Below are 24620 nucleotides of genomic sequence, written 5' to 3'. Positions count from 1 at the left end.
CAAAACAATGCTACTTTAGAGATGTAGACCGCTTGGCTGTCGAAACGTTGGTAGATAAATGAATGCGTCGGATCTAACAGAGTGTGCGGCTTTTCCTTTCCTTTTAAAATACTGTATTTTAACACTCATTAAAAAAAGAGTTTAAAGAGCAGCCTGCTATAGTACACACTCACAGGAGATCTTTACAGTGCTCTGGTGTTTGATCATGAGCATTTTTTTGTTGTGGTAAAGAGTTGCACACGTTTCTACCTTGACACACTTGGACGAGAAGCCGCTTGTTCAAATCGACGAGACTTCTCAGTCGTAATTACAATCATCATCGACACCATCCTTCTAGTCGCGATCATCACCACAACATCAAACCTCCATACCACAGATATTAAGCCGTTGTAGAAAAGCAGAGGGAGGTGTGCATACCTGGTAGGCTCGTGTCCTCACGGCGATGGCAGCATTTAAGGGGATCAGGAGGATCATCACAGCAACACCAGCCAGCACCGACGGACCCAGGTTCTACAACACAGAGACAAGGCACGACCAATCAGCACTGACAGACCCAGGTTCTACAACACAGAGACAAGGCACGACCAATCAGCACCGACGGACCCATGTTCTACAAAACAGAGACAAGGAACGACCAATCAACACAGGCACCGACGGACCCAGGTTCTACAACACAGAGACAAGGCACGACCAATCAGCACCGACGGACCCAGGTTCTACAACACAGAGACAAGGCACGACCAATCAACACAGACACCGACCCAGGTTCTACAACAGAGACAAGGCACGACCAATCAACACAGACACCGACCAAGGTTCTAGAAGAGAGAGACAAGGCACGACCAAACACAGACCAAGGTTCTAGAAGAGAGAGACAAGGCACGACCAATCAACACAGACCAAGGTTCTAGAAGAGAGAGACGAGGCACGACCAATCAACACAGGCACCGACCCAGGTTCTACAACACAGAGACAAGGCACGACCAATCAACACAGGCACCGACCCAGGTTCTACAACACAGAGACAAGGCACGACCAATCAACACAGACACCGACCAAGGTTCTAGAAGAGAGAGACAAGGCACGACCAATCAACACAGACACCGACCAAGGTTCTAGAAGAGAGAGACAAGGTATTAGCAATCAAAATAAAAAACAAGGCAGGATCAAATCAACACAACAGAGATGGACCCCAGAAAGACCACGTAAGACTAATCAACACAACAGAGATGGACCCCAGAAAGACCACGTATGACTAATCAACACAACAGAGATGGACCCCAGAAAGACCACGTATGACTAATCAACACAACAGAGATGGACCCCAGAAAGACCACGTAAGACTAATCAACACAACAGAGATGGACCCCAGAAAGACGACGTAAGACTAATCAACGCAGAGAGCAGGGGTGTAATCATTAGTCGGATAAAGTTGCAAAACGTTTAGTCTGTTACAAAATGTTTTGCATCGGAAAAACATTTACCGTTAACTTTAGGAGCCAAACGGACGCAAACAGAATGAAATGAAACAGGGAGGGACCTAGAAACTCGTTGTTGTTGCTAAATGTTTTCCCTTTTGAAGGAAACGGTTTCCCTTGCAAAACCTTTTCTGTTGCAAACAGAATCCCACTAATGAATACACTCCAGGCACAATCATTCTGGATCTCATCTCTTTAGATCTATTCCCCATACAGTGCACTACTTTGGCCATGGTGGACTAATAAACCCACCTCCATGGAAAGAACCCACCCACCTGCCACAGGAAGTATAGTGCCAGTATGATCTGAAGTGGGGCGGACCACAGCATGTTGAGAAAGGTGGTGAGATCCATGAAGCGCTGAGCGTCCACTGACATCAGGTTGACTATCTCTCCCACTGTAGATGTACGCTTGGCCGCGTTAGTGATAATCAGAGACTAGGGAGAGAAAGAAAGGACAGAAGAGAAAGACAAAAATAAAATTTTCACCACTGTGTGTGTGTGTGTGTGTGTGTGTGTGTGTGTGTGTGTGTGTGTGTGTGTGTGTGTGTGTGTGTGTGTGTGTGTGTGTGTGTGTGTGTGTGTGTGTGTGTGTGCGCGTGCTTCTGTGTACCTTCCTGTAGATGGCTCCTATGATGGAGGTGCGGAGCCTCATCCCAGTGACGAAGCAGTACTGGAAGTGTTGGTGCAGAATGAGAGTCTGGAGGAAGGCTGCGAAGAACATGAGGAAGGCCAGGGCGTATCCCCACCAGGTGGGAGCTCCCTTCTGCTTTGTGAATGAGATCAATAACCTGGAGGGAGGAGAGAGGAATATTTGGGGGGGTGGGGGGGGGGGGAATAGAAGAAAGATGGGATAGTAAAAACAAAGAAAACCTTGAAGGAGTAGGTGTGTCCAAACCTTTGACTGGTACTGTATATACAAAATACATAGATTCTGTAGACTGATGAGTAAAACAAGCACATTAAACATGACATACAGTACCAGTCAAACATTTGCACACACACCTACTCATTCAAGGGTTTTTCTTTATTTTTACCATTGTAGAATAATGGTGAAGAAATAAAAACGAATTAAATAACACATATGGAATCATGTAGTAACCAAAAAAAGTGTTAAACAAATCAAAATGTATGTTATATTTGATATTCTTCAAAGTATGCACAATTTGCCTTGAGAGAGTTACACATTTTTGGCATTGTCCCAACCAGCTTCACCTGGAATGCTTTTCCAATAGTCTTGAAGGAGTTCCCACATATGCAGAGTACTTGTTGGCTGCTTTTCCTTCACTTCACTCTGCAGTCCAACTCATTCCAAACCATCTCAATTGGGTTGAGGTCGGGTGATGGTGGAGGCCAGGTCACCTGATACAGCATTCCATCACTCTACGTCTTGGTCAAATAGCCCTTACACAGTGTTGGGTCATTGTCCTGTTGAAAGACAAAATGATAGTGGGACTAAGCGCAAACCAGATGGGATGCCGTATGGGATGCCGCTGCAGAATGAGGTGGAAGCCATGCTGGTTAAGTGTGCATTGAATACTAAATAAATCACAGACAGCGTCACCAGCAAAGCACCCCCACACCACCTCCTCGGTGGGAACCACAAATGCAGAGATCATCCGTTCACCTGCTCTGTATCTCACAAAGACACGCCGGTTGGAAGCAAAAATCAAACATTTGGACTCAACAGACCAAAGGACAGATTTCCACCGGTCTAATGTCCATTGCTTGTGTTTCTTGGCCCAAGCAAGGCTCTTCTTATTATTGGTGTCCTTTAGTAGTGTTTTCTTCGCAGCAATTCGACCATGAAGGCCTGATTCACACAGTCTCTTCTGAACAGTTGATGTTGAGATGCGTCTGTTACTTGAACTCTGTGAAGCATTTATTTGGGCTGCAAATAATGAGGCTGTTAACTCTAATGAACGTATCCTCTACAGTAGAGGTACCAGAGTCTTCCTTTCCTGTGGCGGTCATCATGAGAGACAGTTTCATCGTAGCGCTTGATGGTTTTTGCGACTGCACTTGAAGAAACTTTCTAAGTTCTTGAAATTTTCCTGATTGACTGATCTTCATGTCTTAAAATAATGATGGATTGTCATTTCTCTTTGCTTATTTGGGCTGTTCTTGCCATGATATGGACTTGGTCTTTTACCAAATAGATAGGGGGCGGGACAGGAAGTGTTTGTATACCACCCCTACCATGTCACAACACAACTGATTGGCTCAAACACATTAAGAAGGAAAGAAATTTCACTAATTTACTTTAATCAAGGCATACCTGTTAATTGAAATGCATTCCAGGTGACTACCTCATGAAGCTGGTTGAGAGAATGCCAAGCGTATGCAAAGCTGTCATCAAGGCAAAGAGTGGCTACTTAGAAGATTCTAAAAAATTAACACTTTTTGGGTTACTACATTCCATGTGTGTTATTTCATAGTTCTGATGTCTTCACTATTATTCTACAATGTAGAAAATAGTAAAAATAAAGAAAAACCCTTGTAGGCATGCCCAAACTTTTGGCTGGTACTGTAGATGGGTTTATGCTTCACAGAAAGCCTCCCATCATTCAAACACACACTTTCATAACAACCTACACAGGGAACACATTTGCACGTCGGCTTTACATCACAAACAAATAAAACAACTCTTGACAGCCGAGGAGGACCATAAGGATGTAGACCAATCAAGATGCAAATAATATTTTTCCTGGAAATAAGAGACCATGACACATGTTCATGTAGGTAAATGTTGTCCTTCCATAAACCACATAGGTGTCCAGGTGAATCTTGTCCAGTGGAAACACTGTGGTAGTGAGAATATTTGTTTAAACATTTGAGTCATTCAGCAGACGCTCTTATACAGAGCGACTTACAGGAGCAATTAGGGTTGCCTTGCTCAAGGGCACATCAACAGATTTCAACTAGACAGCTCTGGGTTACTGGCCCAACAGCTTCATCGCTAGACTACTATCCAGCCCATGTTGGTAAAAATAATATATTACATCGGAGCTACTAGAGTGTGCAGCTTTTCCCTTTAAAATACTGTATTTTAACACTCGTTAAAAAGGGGCTTTGATAGCTGCTCAAAGACACACCACAAACAAGAACAATATTGTCCTGTCACTCTGTAAAGCTACAAGGAAACAAACACCCCACCCCTATGATGGGTCTGATACGGGAAATACTGCTGCTGTCCTAAATTAGCTTTATATTCTGATCTTTATCTTTACTCAGAACGTTATCTTTATTCAGACCACATTCAGCATGTTCATCTGCATTTGACATATAGACTTGGTAAGGCTTCATAAGGGTTTATAATGCTGAGTAGTGCTCTATTTACTTGAGGAGCTGTGGGTTGACGAAGGTGATGAGGTCCTGTAGGAGTTTAAATGCAGATCCGATGAGGAAGTAGGGTCCAAAGGCCTTGATGAGGGAACGGAGGAAGGAGGGCTTTTTGGGGTCTTTTTGTTTGGACAGCAACACCTCCACCTCCTCAGGACTGCTCTCCCCCCCTACATGGTTGGACTCTCCCGCTGGCGGAGGTTTGGAGAAATGAGCCTGGGTGGACTGGTCCACAGCACTGTGGAGAGAAGGGGTAGAAATAGGTTCATCACATCCAGTTTCTACCCTTGAACATGACGTTAACCGATATACTGTATATTTACGCATGATTTTCTCACACAATCGGAATGTGGAGGGGTTGGATTCCAAAAGTCAATGAAACGCAACTCCCTCACACCTCTAAACAGGTTTGAGCAATTACAGGCTTAGGTCTCTCTTTCATATCATTTTACTGGTTCTTTTGTTCACTGAAGGAAAACCAGACAGAACTTGGCAGAGAAACTGAAGAGTAGCGAAAGAGCGAGCGAACATGAGAGCGAGCGAGAGCCAAAGAGAACGCTTGGAACAATGACAAGAGGTTAGAGTTCAGCATTCAGCAGACACTCCCAAGCTGGTGTCAAGTGTGTTTGGACAAGATTTATGTTGACATTTTGGTCTTGCAGTTAGTGTATTCACCTTAAGGTAGCTACATTCAACAACCACATCTCACAGTTTTCGAAACTTTCCTCAATAAAGCAGCCTTCTGCAAAGTCAGTGCAGGTAAGAAACAACAATTACAACGGTACTGTGGCGCCCATGGCTATGTAGCCTGGAAGATATACACTACCGTTCAACCGTTTGGGGTCACTGAGAAAAATGTCCTTGTTTTTGAAAGAAAAGCAAATTTTTTGTCCATTAAAATAACATCAAATCGATCAGAAATACAGTGTAGACATTGTTAATATTGTAAATGACTACTGTAGCTGGAAGGCCAGAATCCCGGAGTCGCCTCTTCACTGTTGATGTTGAGACGGATGTTTTGCAGGTACTATTTAATGAAGCTGCCAGTTGAGGACTTGTGAGGCGCCCGTTTCTCAAACTAGACACTAATGTACTTGTCCTCTTGCTCAGTTGTGCACCGTGGCCTCCCACTCCTCTCTATTCTGGTTAGAGCCAGTTTGCGCTGTTCTGTGAAGGGAGTAGAACACAGCGTTGTACCCGATCTTCAGGTTCTTAGCAATTTCTCACATGGAACAGCCTTCATTTCTCAGAACATGAATAGAAGGTCTTTATTTCTGGCCATTTTGAGCCTGTAATCGAACCCACAAATGCTGATGCTCCAGATACTCAACTAGTCTAAAGAAGGCCAGTTTTATTGCTTCTTTAGTCAGTACAACAGTTTTCAGCTGTGCTAACATAATTGCAAAATGTTTTTCTAATGATCAATTAGCTTTTTAAAATGATAAACTTGGATTAGCTAACACAACGTGCCATTGAAACACAGGAGTGATGGTTGCTGATAATGGACCTCTGTATGCCTATGTAGATATTCCATTAAAAATCTGCCGTTTCCAGCTACAATAGTCATTTACAACATTAACAATGTCTACCCTGTACTTCTGATCAATTTGATGTTATTTTAATGGACAAAAAATGTGCTTTTCTTTAAAAAACATGGACATTTCTAGGTGACCCCCAAACCTTTGAACAGTAGAGTGTGTGTGTTATATATAACTCAGCATCGTTGCTTGCAAGCAAGCATTTCACAATAAACTCTACACCGGTTGTATTTCGCTTTTTTTTTTTTACCTTTTATTTTACTAGGCAAGTCAGTTAAGAACAAATTCTCATATACAATGACGGCCTAGCCCCGGCCTAACCCGGACGACGCTGGGACAATTGTGCACCGCCCTATGTGGGGTTTTGATTTGGTGTTGAAACAACACAGTGAATATCGGAGATAAAAGCTTTGGGAGAGTGAAGTTTCACATTCCATTTAGATGGCTTGTGTGTTTAGATTTTAGTTCTGGAGTGCCCTGTACTTTCTAGTTACGGGCCCAACAGAGAATAAACATTTTGCCGTTTCCAGCTACAATAGTCATTTACAACATTAACAATGTCTATACTGTATTTCTGATCAATTTGATGTTATTTAAAAATCGACAATTAAAAAAAAAAAACGTTTATTTCAAAAACAAGGAAATTACTAGTGACCCCAAACTTTTGAACGGTAGTGTATGTCCAGTTTAATAAGCTGAAGCAGAAAGCAGTTTCAGCTAATAGTTTTTTTCTCTCGAAAGCTTGTTTGACAAGTTTAAGCAGAAGTTTTTTTTGTGTTAGCCACCTGCTTTGATAAGTTAAAGCAGACATTTTCAAAGAGAAACTTTATATAAATCCTATCAATTATTAATATCGTAGGATTGGGATGAATTATAAAAATGGTTCTCTCTTATCAGAGAAAAAGCAGGTACTCTGTGTTTAATATGGCTATCAGCAAGGCTATGCCAGCCAGATTTTCACTCCACTGCATTCCAGTCACATTCCAGTGTTTTTTTATTCACTGCAGCAGCCTGTTGGAATTCTCTGTATGATGTAAACACATCATGTATTATGTAAACACATCAAAACACACAATGTTTCATCTGTGTGTTTTGTAACGATTTCTCGCCAACTCATCTTACTGATCTGTGGTGCTATTTCTGTCTTTGATACTAGCATGTTTGCTTTTCTACAGAGTTCTCCACCCAAGACCAGAGATGCAGAGACACTGACTGAACATATTAAATGCTCAAAAGGTGCTGCACAATCCAGTGGTTACTATGCTAACACGTTTAACAGATATGAGCGATACTGGCTGGCGCCACATGAAAAACACTATCTTTCGCACACATACATGCACTAGTACAAACACAAGCGTGCACACTCAGATCCCATAAAGACAACCCCCCCCCCACCCCCTCAGCTCTCCACAGTCCTGGGAAAGATGTGAAAGGGCAAACTACTGTTGACTTAGGCAGTGTCATTTGGCTGTGTAACCTTAAACAAGGGAAACCATTCTCTACACAGTCGTACTGCTGGGTCAATGTTGTTGTAACAAGTAAAATAAGGAAATAAGGGTACTGATTTTCAAACTGCGAAAAAATGTATTATAACAAAAAAAGTTGTGAAAACATTGGAAGCCTTTGAGATAAGAAGCACCAAATAGAATATGTCCATGACAGGAAAGATTAAAGGAAATGTGGATGCTGGTCTCAAATCTACATTTCTTAGAAATACACACCGAACAAAAATATAAAACGCAACATGTAAAGTGTTAATGAGCTGAAATAAAAGATCCCCAGAAATGCTTTCGCTAAAATGTTGTAAACAAATTTGTTTACATCTGTGTTAGTGAGCATTTCTCATTTTCCAAGATAATCCATCCACCTGACAGGTGTGGAATATCAAGAAGTTGATTAAACGGCATGATCATTACACAGGTGCACCTTGTGCTGGGGATAATACAAAGCCACTCTAAAATGTGCAGTTTTAGACCAGCCACCCGAACAGCTGATGACACAGAGGTTGCACAACCAAAGAATTTCTGCACAAACTGTCAGAAACCGTTTCAGGGAAGCTCATCTGCGTGCTCGTCATCCTCACCAGGGTCTTGACCTGACTGCAGTTCAGCATCGTAACAGACTTCAGTGGGCAAATGCTCACCTTCAATGGCCACTGGCACGCTGGAGAAGTGTGCTCTTTACAGATGAATCCCGGTTTCAATTGTACCAGGTAGATGGCGTTGTGTAGGCGAGCGGTTTGCTGATGTCAACGTTGTAAACAGAGTGCCCTTTGATGGCGGTGGGGTTATGGTATGGGCAGGTATAAGCTACGGACAACGAACACAACTGTATTTTATCAATGGCAATTTGAATGCACGGTGATACCGTGACAAGATCCTGTTTGTCGTGCCCTTTCTCCGCTGCCATCACCGGTTTCAGCATGATAATGCACGGCCCCATGTTGCAAGGATCTGTACACAATTCCTAGAAGCTGAAAATGTGCCAGTTCTTCCATGGCCTGCATTCCCACCAGACATGTCACCCATTGAGCATATTTGGGATGCTCTGAATCGACGTGTACTGGCAGCGTGTTCCAGTTCCGCCAAAATCCATCAGATTCGCAGAGCCATTGAAGAGGACTGGACAACATTCCACAACCAACAGCCTGATAAACTCTATGCCAAGGTGATGTGTCGATCTGCACGAGGCAAATTGTGGTCACACAAGATACTGACTGGTTTTTTGATCCACTCCCCTACCTTAAAAAAAAAAAAAGTATCTGTGGCCAATAGATGCATATCTGTATTCCCAGTCATGTGAAATCCATAGATTAGGGCTTAATTGATTTATTTCAATTGACAGATTTCCTTATATGAACTGTAACTCAGTACAAAACATTGAAATCTTTGCATGTTGCGTTTATATGTGTTCAGTATAATAATAGTTTTTCAGTTTCCTATTCTACCACCCCACCCTCTTTTGCTCCCTCCCTCCCTACCTGTGAGCCTTGGCCTGCTCCACCTCCCACTCCCGCAGTAGCTTGGGGACGACCACCTCTGAGCTGTCCCTCTTGTTCAGTGACCACAGGTCTTTGGCTTCCAGAGGGTTCTTATAGCCCTTGATGGCCATGCTGGGACAGAGAGGGACACAACACATTAGTGGAACTTCATGAAGTGCAAGATCCTGGAAAATAATTGATCCGTGTCCAGGAAACCAGGGCACAGAGAGAAGACTTGTTTGCGGTTCCATTGATTATTGATCAAATGTACTGATTACTTGTGGGAATAACATACTTGAACATGAAATAACTACAAGCCATACAAATGTACAGGATAAGGCAATCCTGCACAAAGGTATAATTGTTGTACAGTATGTGTTGTATGGGGGAAATCATGTTACCTAGTGAACCACCAGAAGGTCATAGTGGAGAGGAAACCAGCAGTTGATTGAGGACAAGGATTCTGAGGAGAAAGAGTAAGAAGAGGTCACTGTCTGTCTGTGTGTCTGGTTGACTCACAGGGTCTGTGTGTCTGGTTGACTCACGGGGTCTGTGTCTATGTTGGAGAAAAGTGGAGGTTTCTCATTGAAGCAAGTGAGGATAAGCTCGGCTACGATCAGGCTGAAGTAGAAATAGAATGTGGTGAAACGCAACTTGTCTGAAATCTCACTCTGAAACACAAGAACAGAGAAAGACATTTTGTTATGAAAGCCATTTCTTAAGGAGGCTGACAGACAATGCACTAACTGTCCTAGTCTCCTAAAATGCTCTCTTACATATCGATGATCAGTCCCCCCAAACCCTGCTGAGCTAAAAACAACTAAGTCATCCAAAATCATTCCTTTATCTCCCTGACCACAAGCCATTTTAAATAAAATATATGAAACACAACTAGGGGCTAATTGTTAGGATCAATGGGATTGTAAATAACCAGAGCAGACCACAGGACTGATGTTGGCATGGTTTGACCTGGCTTGGCCCCAGTGTAGCTCTAGCTAGCTGTTAGGGCATTTTATTATGTTAAGAGTATTAGACAGCCCTCAGTAGGATAGGTTAGTTAAGACGGCTAAGGCCCTGCAGGTCGCTAGGACAACAGACCTAGTATTTTTCCTCTTCACCCAACCTCGGCCCTGCCTAACCCCCAAAACAACCAACCGTAAGTTCTTTAGCCAGGGAAGGAGAGGGAGGGAAGGAGGAGGAAGAGTGGGGTGGTAACCATATTATGAGAGAGGGAAAAGAAGGAGAGAGCTGAGGGAGATGGAGACATCTATACATTTTAAACATCTCCTTCACCTCCGCCTATACAGTACACATTAGGGGAAACCCTGATCTCACCTGATATTTGGCCTGTAGGATCTTGGAGCGGAAAGGCACTATGGCACACAGCACTGACAGGAACCAGAATATAAATAGAATCCCTGAAGACTGGACCCCCCTCAACCTCTCAAACTGTATCAGAAACAAAGCTAGCAGCTGAGAAAGAGAGGAGGGAAAAAGGGAGGGTGAGGGAGCGAGGCATTAAAGTTATCACGATTTAGATAAGCACAGAAACACACCGGGCATGTAAAGGTGAACATGCATCTCAGCTCTCTCTCACTCATGCATAGGGCACGAGAGAGAGAAATGTGAGAAGAAAAAACAACAACTTGTGAACCAGCATAGCAACTGCCTGTGAATAACAGCATGTTCACTAGGCTTATTCTACACCTCAGAGCGTGCAACATACAGTAAAGGTTCATGGAATACAATGACAATCTACAAACACAACAATCAGGCTGGTCTCATAGACTAGACGTAACATAGTAAACAAAAATCTGGGACACTCAACTTAGTATATGTTACCTTTGGTATGGTTACATAACAGGGAAGGTTACTTAAGGCAAAAATGGTGGTTGGTCGTTATGGATGGATGAGCGTATAACGCGAATGTCTAGCAACCCAAAGGTTGCATGTTCGAATCTCATCACGGACAACTTTAGCTGATTAGCAAATACTGCTTACTTTTTTATCTACTTTACAACTACTTAGCATTTTAGCTTCCCCTTCACAATAACCCTTTAACATAACTCCTAACCTTAACCTCAACTTAGCTAATGTTAGCCACCAAGCAACCTAGCTAATGCTAGCTATAACAAATTAGAATTTGTAACATATCATACATTGCAAATTTGTAACATATTGTCTTAATTGCAATTCGTAACATGTCATAGGAATTGGGACCGTGCTTCCACCCATCCAGTACATCTACTCGAAACGTGGTCGTCACGGAGGCTGTGCTTCCATCCATCCGGAACATACAAAATGGTGCCTGAGGAAGGCACGCAGCATCATCAAGGACCCCACACAACCCAGCCACAAGCTGTTCTCTCCCTTACCGTCTAGCAGACGGTATCAGAGCATGAGGTCTGATAGAAACTGTCTCTGAGCCTTTTGGTATCTACAAGCCATCAGAGTTGAACTGGACTGACCACCTGCTCTGATTCTCTTCACCTTAGCACACATTACAACTACTGCTACCAGACTCTTACTATACTGCTCAAGTTAAACACTTGCTCTCCATCCCCCCTTCCCCCAAACACATGTAAATATTTTACTATAAATTGTGCCTTCCTGTATTACATTTATACTAAAATTGTTAATCTATTCTACTGCCATTCACTTCATGTTCATATTCTTGTTTTTAACTATTTCTTATGGTTATTGCATTGTCGGGAAGGAACCTGCAAGTAAGCATTTCATTGAACAATGTATACCATGCGTATCTCGCATGACTAATAAAACTTGAATTGTAAATCGTAACTTATCATACAAAATGGATGATGGACATCCACAAATTAATACATACATTACTAATTTGAGTGTCCTAGATTTCCGGTTACTATGTTACGTCTACCCCTGAGTTCAGGTTGCAACAATACATACATGATTGATTGGCAAGTTATGGAATCAAAATACTGGTCACTAAGCAACAAGACCCCAAAAATAAGATATTTTTAGGAAGTGAGTTGAACACTGTACTGTATGACTGTACTGCATGTTTACAACACCACGCCCTGTTGGTTGTGTACAAGTACCATCGTCATGCCGACCACCAGTGGAGTGACGAAGTAGATGGGTGGCTTTGAGTCCCCCTGCTGCAGCTCATGGAAGGTGCCGAAAAGATCTGTCCAACACACAATCCACAACACCAACCCAAAGACCTAGAGGAGGAAAGGGGAGGGGCGAGAAAGAGAGAAAGAAATAAACCCAAAACTGAGCAGGAGTAATTTGATCAAAACCCATCTAAACCGTCTGAACCAGCTTGAATGTCTGGTACGTTTCCCAGTACTGGTCATTAGCCTGTCTAATAAACATTTCCACTATTCCCCTATCGTGCATCAACTAACTAATCTAATAAGGGCCACGAAACAGGGTATGAATCTCAGGCAACAAACAGTATTGCATCGAGAGAGAGACGGAGACAGAGAGACAACTGGACAGACGGCGTATGCATGTCCGCATACAGCAGCCCAGTGCGTGGTGTGGTCCCTCACCGTTTTCACTCTGTTAAGGATGGACATCATGATATAACCCTTGTTGTTCCTCTGGAGGTAGAAGAGGTAGGGAGGGCAAGCAAGCCACAGGTACACACAAGGCAGCCATGACAGCACTGACAGCTGGAAACATTCCGGCAGGTCTGGACTGTCTGTGTGGAGCGTCTGATTGGCTACCTAGAATCAAATAAAGATGGAGACCAATGGGTTGAGACCAATACACTTTAAATGTCAAATCATCAAACACATATCCAGTGGGGCCTATCTGAAATTGCGCCCTAATAGTCCCTGTGCAGTGCTTTACTTTTGGACAGAACCCATGACATCAATATGGCCCGAAGTGGTGTCCTATATAGGCATAGGGAATAGTGTGTCATTATGAACATACTCAGGTCTAGTGTTTGTTCTCACAGAACACCAGTAGTGTATATAAATTAGTACTGAACATTATCAGTAGTCAAGCCACTTGCTCCTGTCTGACCCCAGGTCATTTGGGGCTGTCTAGCTGTGTGGAATGTCGCATGACATCAGCTGGCTTAGGGGCCGAGAGGGAGACACGCACAGCATAGGTTGTTGCTGTACTTAGCCTAGTTACGTAGAAGGGACAGTGTTCATACTGTAAACTTCCAATGAAAATGTAGAGGAGAAAACCACAGCTTGGGGGATGAGTTGAATCACAGACACTAAGAACTGAGTAGTGAAACTCGAGAGAGTGGGAAGCATCTTGTGATACAGAAACAAACTGCACTACTCTCAAACATCATATTTCATAATAAGAATAATTACATTTTTAAAGCACTTCATTATACAAGAATAATCTCAAAGTGCATTAAAGATCAAATAGAAATTGTTAAAAAAACTAAAACAAATACACTGAGTATACAAAATATTAAGAACACCTGCGCCGGAGAGGGCGGCAGACATTTTACGTGTCCCCAACCGATTGTGTTTTTTGTTTGTTTATTTGCGTTGTTTGTAACTTTTTTTCCACTTATTTTGTACATAATGTTGCCGCTACCGTCTGTTATGACCAAAAATAACTTCTGGACATCGGGCCTGCGATTACTCACCACGGACCGGCAGAATCCTTTTTTCCCCCCCTTTAACGAGTCTGACGAGCCCGACGTGAACGATATATTGCTTATCTGGAACAGGCCCAGATCCCTGTGGTTTGCGTGAAGAGGAGGTGGAGAAAAAGGGGCCAGAGGGCAGGCTGCATTCTGAGAATTCGTATGCGATCGAATTAACCCCCACTTCCTTCCATTCTGGTAGCAAACGTGCAATCTTTGGACAATAAAATAGATGACCTACGCGGAAGATTAAACTACCAACGAGACATTCAAAACTGTAATATCTTATGCTTCACAGAGTCGTGGCTGAATGACGACACTATCAACATACAGCTGGCTGGTTATACACTGCACCGGCAGGACAGAACAGCGGAGTCTGGGAAGACAAGGGGAGGCGGACTATATATTTTTATAAATAACAGCTGGTGCACGATATCTAAGGATGTCTCGAGCTATTGCTTGCCTGAGGTAGAGTATCTCATGATAAAATGTAGACCACACAATCTACCTAGAGAGTTTCAGTATTTTTCATAGCTGTTTTACGTACCACCACAGTCAGAGGCTGGCACTAAGACAGCATTGAATGAGCTGTATTTTGCCATAAGCAAAAAAGAAAATGCTCACCCAGAGGCGGCGCTCCTAGTAGATGGGGACTGTAATGCAGGGAAACTTAAATCCACATTTCTATCAACATGTTAAATGTGCAACCAGAGAGAGAAAACTCTGGATCACATTTACTCCACACACAGCTCTCCCTTGCCCTCTATTTGGCAACTATGACCATAATTCTATCCTCCTGATTCCTGCTTACAAGCAAAAATTAAAGCAGGAGGCACCAGTGACTAGATCAATAAAAAAATGATCAGATGAAGCAGATGCTACAGGACTGTTTTGCTATCACCGATTGGAATATGTTCCGGGATTCCTCCGAAACCATTGAAGTACACATCAGTCATTGGCTTCATTCATAAGTGCATTGATAACATCTTCCCCACAGTGACAATACGTACATACCCCAACCAGAAGCCATGGATTACAGGCAACATCCGCACTGAGCTAAAGGCTAGAGCTGCCGCTTTCAAGGAGCGAGACTCGGAAGCTTATAAGAAATCCTACTATGCCAGCTGACGAACCATGAAACAGGCAAAGCATCAATACAGGACTAAAATCGAATCGTTCTACGCGGGCTCTGACGCTCGTCAGATGTGGCAGTGCTTGCAAACCATTAGACTACAAAAGGTAAGCACAGCCGAGAGCTGCCCAGTGACACGAGCCTGCCAGACGAGCTAAACTACTTCTATGCTCGCTTCGAGGCAAATAACACTGAAACATGCATGAGAGCACCAGCTGTTCCGGAAGACTGTGATCATGCTCTCCGCAGCCAATGTGAGTAAGACTTTGAAAGGCTGGCCATGGCTCACATTAACACCATTATCCCAGAAACCCCAGACCCACTCAAATTTGCATACCGCCCAAACAGATCCACAGATTACGCAATCTCTATTACACACCACACTGCCCTTTCCCACCTGGACAAAAGGAGCACCTATGTGAGAATGCTATTCATTGACTACAACTCAGCGTTCAACACCATAGTGCTATCAAAGCCCATCAATAAGCTAAGGACCCTGGGACTAAACACTTCCCTCTGCAACTGGATCCTGGACTTCCTAATGGGCCACCCCCAGGTGGTAAGGGTAGGGAACAACACATCCACCATGCTGATCCTCAACACAGGATCAACTCAGTCCCCTCCTGTACTCCCTGTTCACTCATGACTACAAGGCCAGGCACAAGTCCAACTCCATTAAGTTGCCGATGACACAACAGTGGTAGGCCTGATCACCGACAATGACGAGACAGCCTATTAGGGAGGAGGTCAGATAACAACCTCTTCCTCAACATGATCAAGACAAAGGAGATGACTGTGGACTAAAGGAAAAAGAGGACCGAGCACACCCCTATTCTCATCGACGGGGCTACAGTGGAGCAGGTTGAGAGCTTCAAGTTCCTTGGTGTCCACATCACCAACATGGTCCAAGCACACCAAGACAGTCGTGAAGAGGGCATGACAAAACCTATTCCCCCTAAGGAGACTGAAAAGATTTAGCATGGGTCCTCAGATCCTCAAAAAGGTTCTACAGCTGCCCCATTGAGAGCATTGGTTGTATCACTGCCTGGTATGGCAACTGCTCGGCCTCCGACCGCAAGGCGCTACAGGGGAGTGGGTACGGCCCAGTACATCACAGGGGCCAAGCTTCCTGCAATCCAGGACCTCTATACCAGGCGGTGTCCGAGGAAGGCCCTAAAAATTGTCAGACTCCAGCCACCCTAGTCATAGATTGTTCTCTCTGCTACTGCACGGCAAGCAGTACCGGAGCGACAAGTCTAGGTCCATGAGGCTTATAAACAGCTTCTACCCCCAAGCCATAAGACTTCTGAACACCTAATCAAATGGCTACCCAGACTATTTGCATTGCCTCCCGTTTTACACCACTGCTACTCTCTGTTGTTATCATCTATGCATCGTCACTTTAATAACTCTACCTACATGTACATATTACCTCAACTAACCGGTGCCCCTGCACATAGACTCTATACCAGTACCCCTCTGTATATAGTCTCGCTATTGTTATTTTACTGCTGCTCTTTAACTACTTGTTACTTTTTTTTCTTATCCATATTTTTTTTAAACTGCATTGTTGGTTTGGGGCTCATACGTAAGCATTTCACTAAGGTCTACACCTGTTGTATTCGGTGCATGTGACTAATACATGTTATTTGATCTTTCCATGACATAGCTTTCACCTGGTCAGTCTGATCCCTTATTGATGTCACTTGTTAAATCCATTTCAGTCAATGTAGATTAAGTGGAGGAGACAGGTTAAAGAATGATTTTTAAACAATGACACAATTGAGACATGGATTGTGTATGTGTGCCATTCAGAGGGTGAATGGGCAAGACAAAATATTTAAGTGCCTTAGAGCGGGGTATGATAGTAGGTGCCAGGCGCACCGGTCTGTGTCAAGAGTTTGTGTGTATCAAGAATGGTCCACCACCCAAAAGGCCATCCAGCCAACTTGACACAACGGTGGGAAGCATTGGAATCAACATGGACCCACATCCCTGTGGAACGCATTCAACACCTTATGAATTGAGGCTGTTCGGAGGGTGCAACTCATTATTAGGAAGGTGTTCCTAATGTTTGGTATACTCAGTGTATATGCCATTTAGCATATATTTATAGCTTATGGTCATAGTTTTCTCCATTCTACATCAATAAAAGCTAAGTTAAAGGTCCAATGCGGCTCAATATCAAAATAGCTTCTTAGCAAAGAGCCATTTCTCAAGCAAGAATTAGATAGGACTGGTCGGAGTGGTCTGAGTGGGAGGGGAGAACTGAAAACTAGCTGTTATTGGCAGAGAGGTTTGGAACTCTTTCTTATTGGTGTATTAACTAATTTACCGCCTGTAAATTATGTTACCAGGCAGACCAAAACGCCATCCCACCAAAACAGACTGAAAAGACTGGCTGAAATTACAAACGGCTCTTACACTAAAATGGCATTGTCATTGATTGTCATTTTAACAATATAATTCCAACCTCATACAGTAGTGTGGAAATATATACAAAACACAGGATCATCTCATTTATGACTGCACTGGAGCTTTCATTTAGCCAGCCAGTGAGACTGGACAGCAAGGCAGGGACTCCTAATGAAGACAAATGACTGCTAGTTACATTTCTGTTAGGGCATACTTTAAATAATTTTAGGGCTCAAAAGAGAATATATAATATTCCAGGTTAGCATATGTACAGTACGCAAATAAGGTTATTTCACAGTAAAGTTACCGGACCCGGTAAGTCATCATAGTCATAAACAGACATTAGCTGTTATAACTCCTAATGACAGCTGCTATGACAGTCTTATGACAGTTAGTGCCATGTAGGCATTATAGCACTAACACAACTAAAGTGCTACCAGTTTTGTGAGGCCCAATAACAATCCCAAAAGCCAGTGAGAGTATCTATGGAAGTATTTACCATGAATAGCTAAAGGATGCAGCCATATCTCAACGGCATGAGAGGAAAGCATATCGTATCAAACGTCATATCGGCAGTGTGGCAGGCAGCCAGTAGTGAATGTGCTTTTAAGGACCGGACCAGGCAGTGGTGGAACAGAGTAGAAGAGGCCCAACCCCAGATACTTGGCTAGATAAACACAGCTGCCCATGTTTCTGCCTGTCGGCACCCATCAGGGGAGTATGTGTGGACGTGTGTGCATGCCGTGTGTCTGTATGATGTGGGGGGGTGGGGTGGGGGGGGGGGGCTGATCCATCCCATCTGTCAGTTTCCATTTCTGCAATGTACGTGCATAAACATCCCAGGTAGTCTTCAGAACAACATGGAGAATGTGAGACCACAGCTATACAGCTACATTTATATAAATGGGTGAATATGATAAGACATCATTTATTTGTACATATTCACGTTGCCAAACTTGATTAAGGTTCATTTGTTCAGATGCCCTTTTAAAGCCAAAGAACTCACATACAGTTAGACACATGAACCATACCATTCCTTCCAATTAAACCAGTATAAATCAGTTGACAACAGAGGTGGCACTTTGGTCTTCAGTAGGCCTATAGTTATACATAGAATGACTGGTCTTTACATTTGGCCCATCTGCTTAATGGCCAGGATGAAAGAGCAGAGCATCATGAGTGAATCATATTAGTGTGACAGGACACAGGAATACAAAGTATGGTTGTGTAAATCAAAAAGGGACTGAACTGAATGAAGTGTGACTGAATAAAGTGAAGGTTTGCCCCTAGCCTGGCTAACAACCCAAACTCTGTATAACCAGGTTACTAGTTTTCCATTGTACCACGTGGTATGTTGCATCAGGCTAGGCGCCTCCCCAGTGTGGTCATTATTTAGCTGCATCACTACAGTGGCTCAAATAAATATGACACTAGGGAACAGTCACACACCCTGAGCATTAGAAAACAAAAAACCGCATCGACTTTGCTCTCAGCGAGTCACAAAGCATGGCCTTCGCCTTTCCACTCTACGTGATGAGAACAATGCCCAGGTCTGTGGGTAGGCTGTGGTGTGTAGAGTAGAAGCTACGGTTGGATGGTAGGTTGTGGTGTGTAGAGTAGAAGCTACAGTTGGATGGTAGGCTGTGGTGTGTAGAGTAGAAGCTACGGTTGGATGGTAGGTTGTGGTGTGTAGAGTAGAGTAGAAGCTACGATTGGATGGTAGATTGTGGTGTGTAGAGTAGAAGCTACGATTGGATGGTAGATTGTGGTGTGTAGAGTAGAAGCTACGATTGGATGGTAGATTGTGGTGTGTAGAGTAGAAGCTAGGATTGGCTGGTAGGTTGTGGTGTGTAGCGTAGAAGCTATGATTGGATGGTAGGTTGTGGTGTGTAACTGGCTGGTCCGTGTGTGATACACACCAGCCATTCCTTTCTGTAAAGTCTGCCTGTCTCATCAACCTTCAGTACAGATGGCAGATGGTTAGCAGCACTAGTCAGTATTTACTGTATGTTTTGCATCTAAAAATCAGGCCTGCTGGGTTGTGTTAACCAGTTTGAGGGAGGTAGCTAGCAGCCATCACTCTGCTAATGACTTTAGCGTCCATGTCCAGGAGAACAAATATTACATTATGGGGGTGATACTGAATTATGTAAATAAATAGCTGTTTGTCCAAGGAAGGTCACCTTTCTTTGATGCCAGTGACGAGGCTGATTTGAGAATGAATGCAAATGTTTGGCCGGTCATTATTACTCACTTTATCATTGGGACCATTTCTGGAATCAAACTCTTTACATTTTTGTGTAGTAATTAACATTAATAGTCCATTGACATCAACACATCACAATGTCAAGAGTTATAGCTTGGCAGTGTCATGGTGAGTCTATAAGCTAGCTTCTTTTCTCCCATCCCCCTCCAGTGAAATTAATGTATGGAACACCCTCTGTGAGCATGATTGATAACTTTGCATTGCAAAGGCAGTGTATGCAAATAAATCATGGGCTGACAAGTAAAGCAAAGGAGATAGGGAGGAAAAAAGGGTAGCGGTTAGCATTGCTTTTTACGGAGCACGAGTCTCATCTCCCAAATGGCTAGAATGGGCGGAAACAGATAAGAGTAGTATGCACTCACTATTGTAAGTCACTCTGGACAAGAGAATCTGCTAAATATCTCAAACGTGAGAGAGATGGGGAAAATAATCCTGCAGCAACAGCAAATGTGAAAGATTATGTGGATTATTTAAGTGATAATGCCTGAGAAGCCGCTGTTTGGAGGATATTGGCACAGGTGTTATTAGGCCCGAGCTGAAGTCGAGGGCCTGTAAACCGTGCCAATATATCCTCCAAACACCGGCTTTGAGGGCATTATCACTTTTATACAACGGGTTACCAACATATTCAAATAATGGTTGACATATTTTCATTAAAAACATTATTTTGATGAATTTATTCATACCATTTCTTCCTTCCACAAGATATAGTCCCGACACAAATCTAGGTTTGGTACCCAAGCTGGCTGGTCGTTCATGCTATCTGTTGCCAGAGACACGACCCAGTCGTTCAGTCTTTTTGTTCTGTATCTATGGACGCGACCCAGTCATTCGTCATAGACACCAGCTGGAATGTGGTTTTAACCAATCAGCATTCAGGATTAGACCCACTCGTTGTATAAAATTACATTTACATTGTAAGGATCAATAAATGTTTTATTAGAGCAAATCAAGTCTGACATTGTTAAGTAACTGTCCAGTGTTTCCAGATTTCTATGAAATATGACCTATAATTTACCCATGAGTGTAATAGTTTTCTTTCCATTGAATAAAAAAATATAAAGTTCAATCAAGTACAGGCTTAACTGAATGACAGAGACTGAATGCTATTTTACTGAATAGTTTGGGGAAGGCCTCGTCTCCTAGATGCTGATGACAGATTCCCCCCCTCTTCTGTGTGGAATGGTGTTGGCGTACCCCAACAACAGAATGGTGTGGGCATATACCGTGGGAGGGGGGGGGGGGTCCATTTATGTTTTGGCCACAAATTAGTATAGAATGAGTCAACAGCATTATTTTGGTATGAATTAACCAAATATGAACTTTTGAAGTGAGATTTTGACTGGACAGTTACTTTAAAACTTTAGAGGACTTTGAACCTCAAATACACTACAATTTGCATTTAATGCTGTGCAGGAAAATTCTGTGACAACAGAGTGATCAAATTAAATAGTTCATTTAAATAGTTCAAATAGTTCATTTGTCCCCAACAGGTTAATCGTGTCATGGGATGATGAATAGAGATACAGTAGACTAGTACTAGAAAGGAAGGAATATATGAATGAGTATTCTGTTCTCTCTTGGGCCCATGACTGGAAAATACAGGGCATTCCAGAACTAATGGATTTCAACTTTAAAATCTAAACACACAAGCCATCTAAATGGAATGTGAAACTTCACTCTCCCAAAGCTTTTATCTCCGATATTCACTGTGTGGTTTCAACACCAAATCAAAACCCCACATAGGGCGGTGCACAATTGTCCCAGCGTTGTCCGGGTTAGGCCGGGGCTACGCCGTCATTGTATATGAGAATTTGTTCTTAACTGACTTGCCTAGTAAAATAAAAGGTTAAAAAATATTGCCAAATACAACAGGTGTTGAGTTTGTTGTGAAATGCTTGCGGAGTAATACACACACCTGTTCAAAAGTTTGGGGGTCACTTAGAAATGTCCTTGTTTTTTAAAGAAAAGCTCTTTTTTTTGGTCCATTCAAATAACATCAAATTGATCAGAAATACAGGGTAGACATTGTTAATGTTGTAAATTACTATTGTAGCTGGAAACGGCAGATTATTAATGGAATATCTACATAGGCGTACAGAGGCCCATTATCAGCAACCATCACTCCTGTGTTCCAATGGTGCGTTGAGTTAGCCTTTTTAAAATGATCAACTTGGATTAGCTAACTCAACGCACCATTGGAACACAGAAGTGATGGTTGCTGATAATGGGCCTTTGATAAGTACACTAAAGGTGTTTCATGGGGAGATAAAATGTATTTGAACCTCACAATGACACCACAATCTTCAAAACATGACAAAATAAGTTAAGCATACTGTATAAGCCCAGAAGAAATAGCTATGATCACTGAGCAGTGTGCTTCTCATGTGAACATCCTGAATGAGACCACTTATCATGGGTAGCTTTTTCACATCTATGAAGTGGAAAATACATTCAGGACACAACCACAGTTATTTGAAAAGAGCTCAAAATTGATAGCTGATTCAAATATCCAACTCATCCTCAAGCTTTGACTATTTGAATCCTCTTTGTAGCGTTAGGGCAAAAACCAAAACGTGCTCCATTGGGGGCCCTAGGACCAACTTTGGGAGTGTACGTGCCAAAACCGGAGTAGGCACATGCTATATTTAATTCAACAGTTTGTGACAAAACTATTAGTATATTTGAAAATGTGATGGAAAAACATTGAACTTTTGATTTTTATTCAGTACATGAAAACTTAAGCGAAAATGCGCATATTTTCTTCATGCGCATATTCTAAAATCCGCATTAAGATTAGGGCTGAGCGACATGGCCTAAATATCTTTTAAAAAATGTGAAACGTGTGTGTGTATATCCTGAATCGCACAAGTATGTGGACACCCCTTCAATTTAGTGGATTCAGCTATTTCAGCCACACCCGTTGCTGACAGGTGTATCAAATCGAGCACACAGCTATGCAATCACTATAGACAAACATTGGCAGTAGAATGGCCTTAATGAGGAGATCAGTGACTTTCATCATGGCACCATCATAGGATGGTACTTTTCCAACAAGTCAGTTCAAATTTCTGAGAGCGAGACCGCGAGTGCTGAAGCGGGTAACAAATCGTCTGTCCTCAGTAGCAACACTCGCTACAGAGTTCCAAACTGCCTCTGAAAGCAACATCAGCACAAGAACTGATCGTTCGGAGCTTCATGAAATGGGTTTACATGGCCGAGCAGCCGCACACAAACCTAAGATCACCATACGCAATGCCAAGCGTCGGCTGGAGTGGTGTAAAGCTTGCCATCATTGGACTCAGGAGCATTGGAAACGCGTTCTCTGGAGTGATGAATCCCCCTTCACCATCTGGCAGTTCGACGGACAAATCTGGGTTTGGCAGATGCCAGGAGAACGCTACCTGACCCAATGCATAATGGCAACTATAAAGTTTGGTGGAGGAGGAATAATGGTCTGGGCCTGTTTTTCATGGTTCAGGCTAGGCCCCTTTGTTCCAGTGAAGGGAAATATTAACTCTACAGCATACAATGACATTCTAAACGATTGTGTGCTTCCAACTTTGTGGCAACAGTTTGGGGGAAGGCTCTTTCCTGTTTCAGCATGACAATGCCCCCGTGAGCAAAGCGAGATCCATACAGAAAGGGTTTGTTGAGATCAGTGTGGAAGAACTTGACAGGCCTGCACAGAGGCTTGACCTCAACCCAATCAAACACCTTTGAGATTGGACCGCCGACTGTGAGCCAGGGCTAATCCCTCAACCTTAGTGCCCGACCTCACTAATGCACGTGTCAGAATGGAAGCAAGTCCCCTCAGCAATGTTCTAACATCTAATGGAAAGCCTTCCCAGAAGACTGGAGGCTGATATAGCAGCAAAGGGGGGACCAACTCCATATTCATGCCCATGATTTTGGAATGAGATGTTCGACGAGCAGGTGTCCACATTCATTTGGCCATGTAGTGTACATCTCTTTTTTTTTATGTTCTCTCTAAATAAGCATTGTTGTACAATTAAAGGTCACATACACTGCATTTCAAACAGCCAGCAATAATCTAATGAATTCAGGGCTTGTGAAGTTACACCTAGGCTTAATATAAGCATCCCACAACAATAAGACCCACTAATAATTCAATGATTTTATCCAAATAGGTTTAACCGGCATTTCTTTTGTTGCAATAATCACTGATCTGGCAGTCTGTCTATGAAAATGCCCTTTTGTCTTATAAATGTAACTAGAACCATGCATAATGCATATTCACTAATCATCACTTCTTGTAGCAGGCATTAGGCTATAGAAAATTAACACAGGTTTCATCAACAATCTCTCAAGCCCATGTGCTAGTGATTAGCCAGTTAATCTTTATATTTCAAGTTTAGCCAACTTGGATCTACAGTATTTTCTAGCTAACAAGGTTGAACAGTTGAATTGTTATGAACACACCCTTCTGTCTACGACTGTTTGAAAAGCATGTTCGCCTGTCCACTTTGTTCAGATGTTGAAATCAGTTGCCAATTGAAAACAAGTTGCCAATTCCTTATACAATTGTGTTTTATGCTTATTGCACATTTATAAAACACAAACTAGACAGCTAGTATAACAGTATTTGGTTAAAATGCTGCTAGCAGGATGTGGTATCCCAATGCCCTGAGCGATAAACTGATCATTCATTTTCCAGAATCAATGTTCATTGATACTCTTGTTTTAGTAGTGTCTGCTCTGTGTGCAATTTGAGTAGTTGACACATAAAAGGGTATCGTTGGATAAGTTAACTTCTCCTCCATTACAGTAAAATAATGTCTCAATGTGTTTTGGTGTCCATTTGACCGTTTCTGTTGGCCCAAACCTCAAATGCAAACAGCGAGTT

General features: G+C 42.7%; 1 protein-coding gene across 7 annotated transcripts in view; it reads right to left on the bottom strand.

The window, feature by feature from the left end:
- abcc3 (ATP-binding cassette, sub-family C (CFTR/MRP), member 3) overlaps positions 1 to 24620 on the bottom strand; it is a 57916-nt gene that overhangs the window by 20505 nt on the left and 12791 nt on the right. For 6 of the 7 annotated variants that reach the window (XR_004205433.1, XR_004205432.1, XM_031804799.1 and 3 more), the window contains exons 2-11: positions 12871 to 13047; positions 12412 to 12537; positions 10673 to 10810; positions 9883 to 10008; positions 9739 to 9800; positions 9338 to 9469; positions 4818 to 5057; positions 2091 to 2268; positions 1754 to 1915; positions 418 to 510 (exon numbers count right to left, since the gene is read on the bottom strand). Coding sequence is in view for 5 of the 7 variants with exons in the window: in XM_031804799.1 (XP_031660659.1) it covers positions 418 to 510; positions 1754 to 1915; positions 2091 to 2268; positions 4818 to 5057; positions 9338 to 9469; positions 9739 to 9800; positions 9883 to 10008; positions 10673 to 10810; positions 12412 to 12537; positions 12871 to 13047 (1434 nt within the window). In the remaining 2 variants the exon portion in view is untranslated. The remainder of the gene's footprint in view (positions 1 to 417; positions 511 to 1753; positions 1916 to 2090; positions 2269 to 4817; positions 5058 to 9337; positions 9470 to 9738; positions 9801 to 9882; positions 10009 to 10672; positions 10811 to 12411; positions 12538 to 12870; positions 13048 to 24620) is intronic. The other variant, XM_031804800.1, reaches the window with a different exon arrangement.

The sequence above is a fragment of the Oncorhynchus kisutch genome, linkage group LG25, assembly GCF_002021735.2.
Source record: "Oncorhynchus kisutch isolate 150728-3 linkage group LG25, Okis_V2, whole genome shotgun sequence".
NCBI classification, from domain to species: Eukaryota; Metazoa; Chordata; class Actinopteri; order Salmoniformes; family Salmonidae; genus Oncorhynchus; species Oncorhynchus kisutch.
The sequence above is the reverse complement of the archived record's forward strand: the minus strand, read 5'-3'. Positions and strand labels throughout refer to the sequence as shown.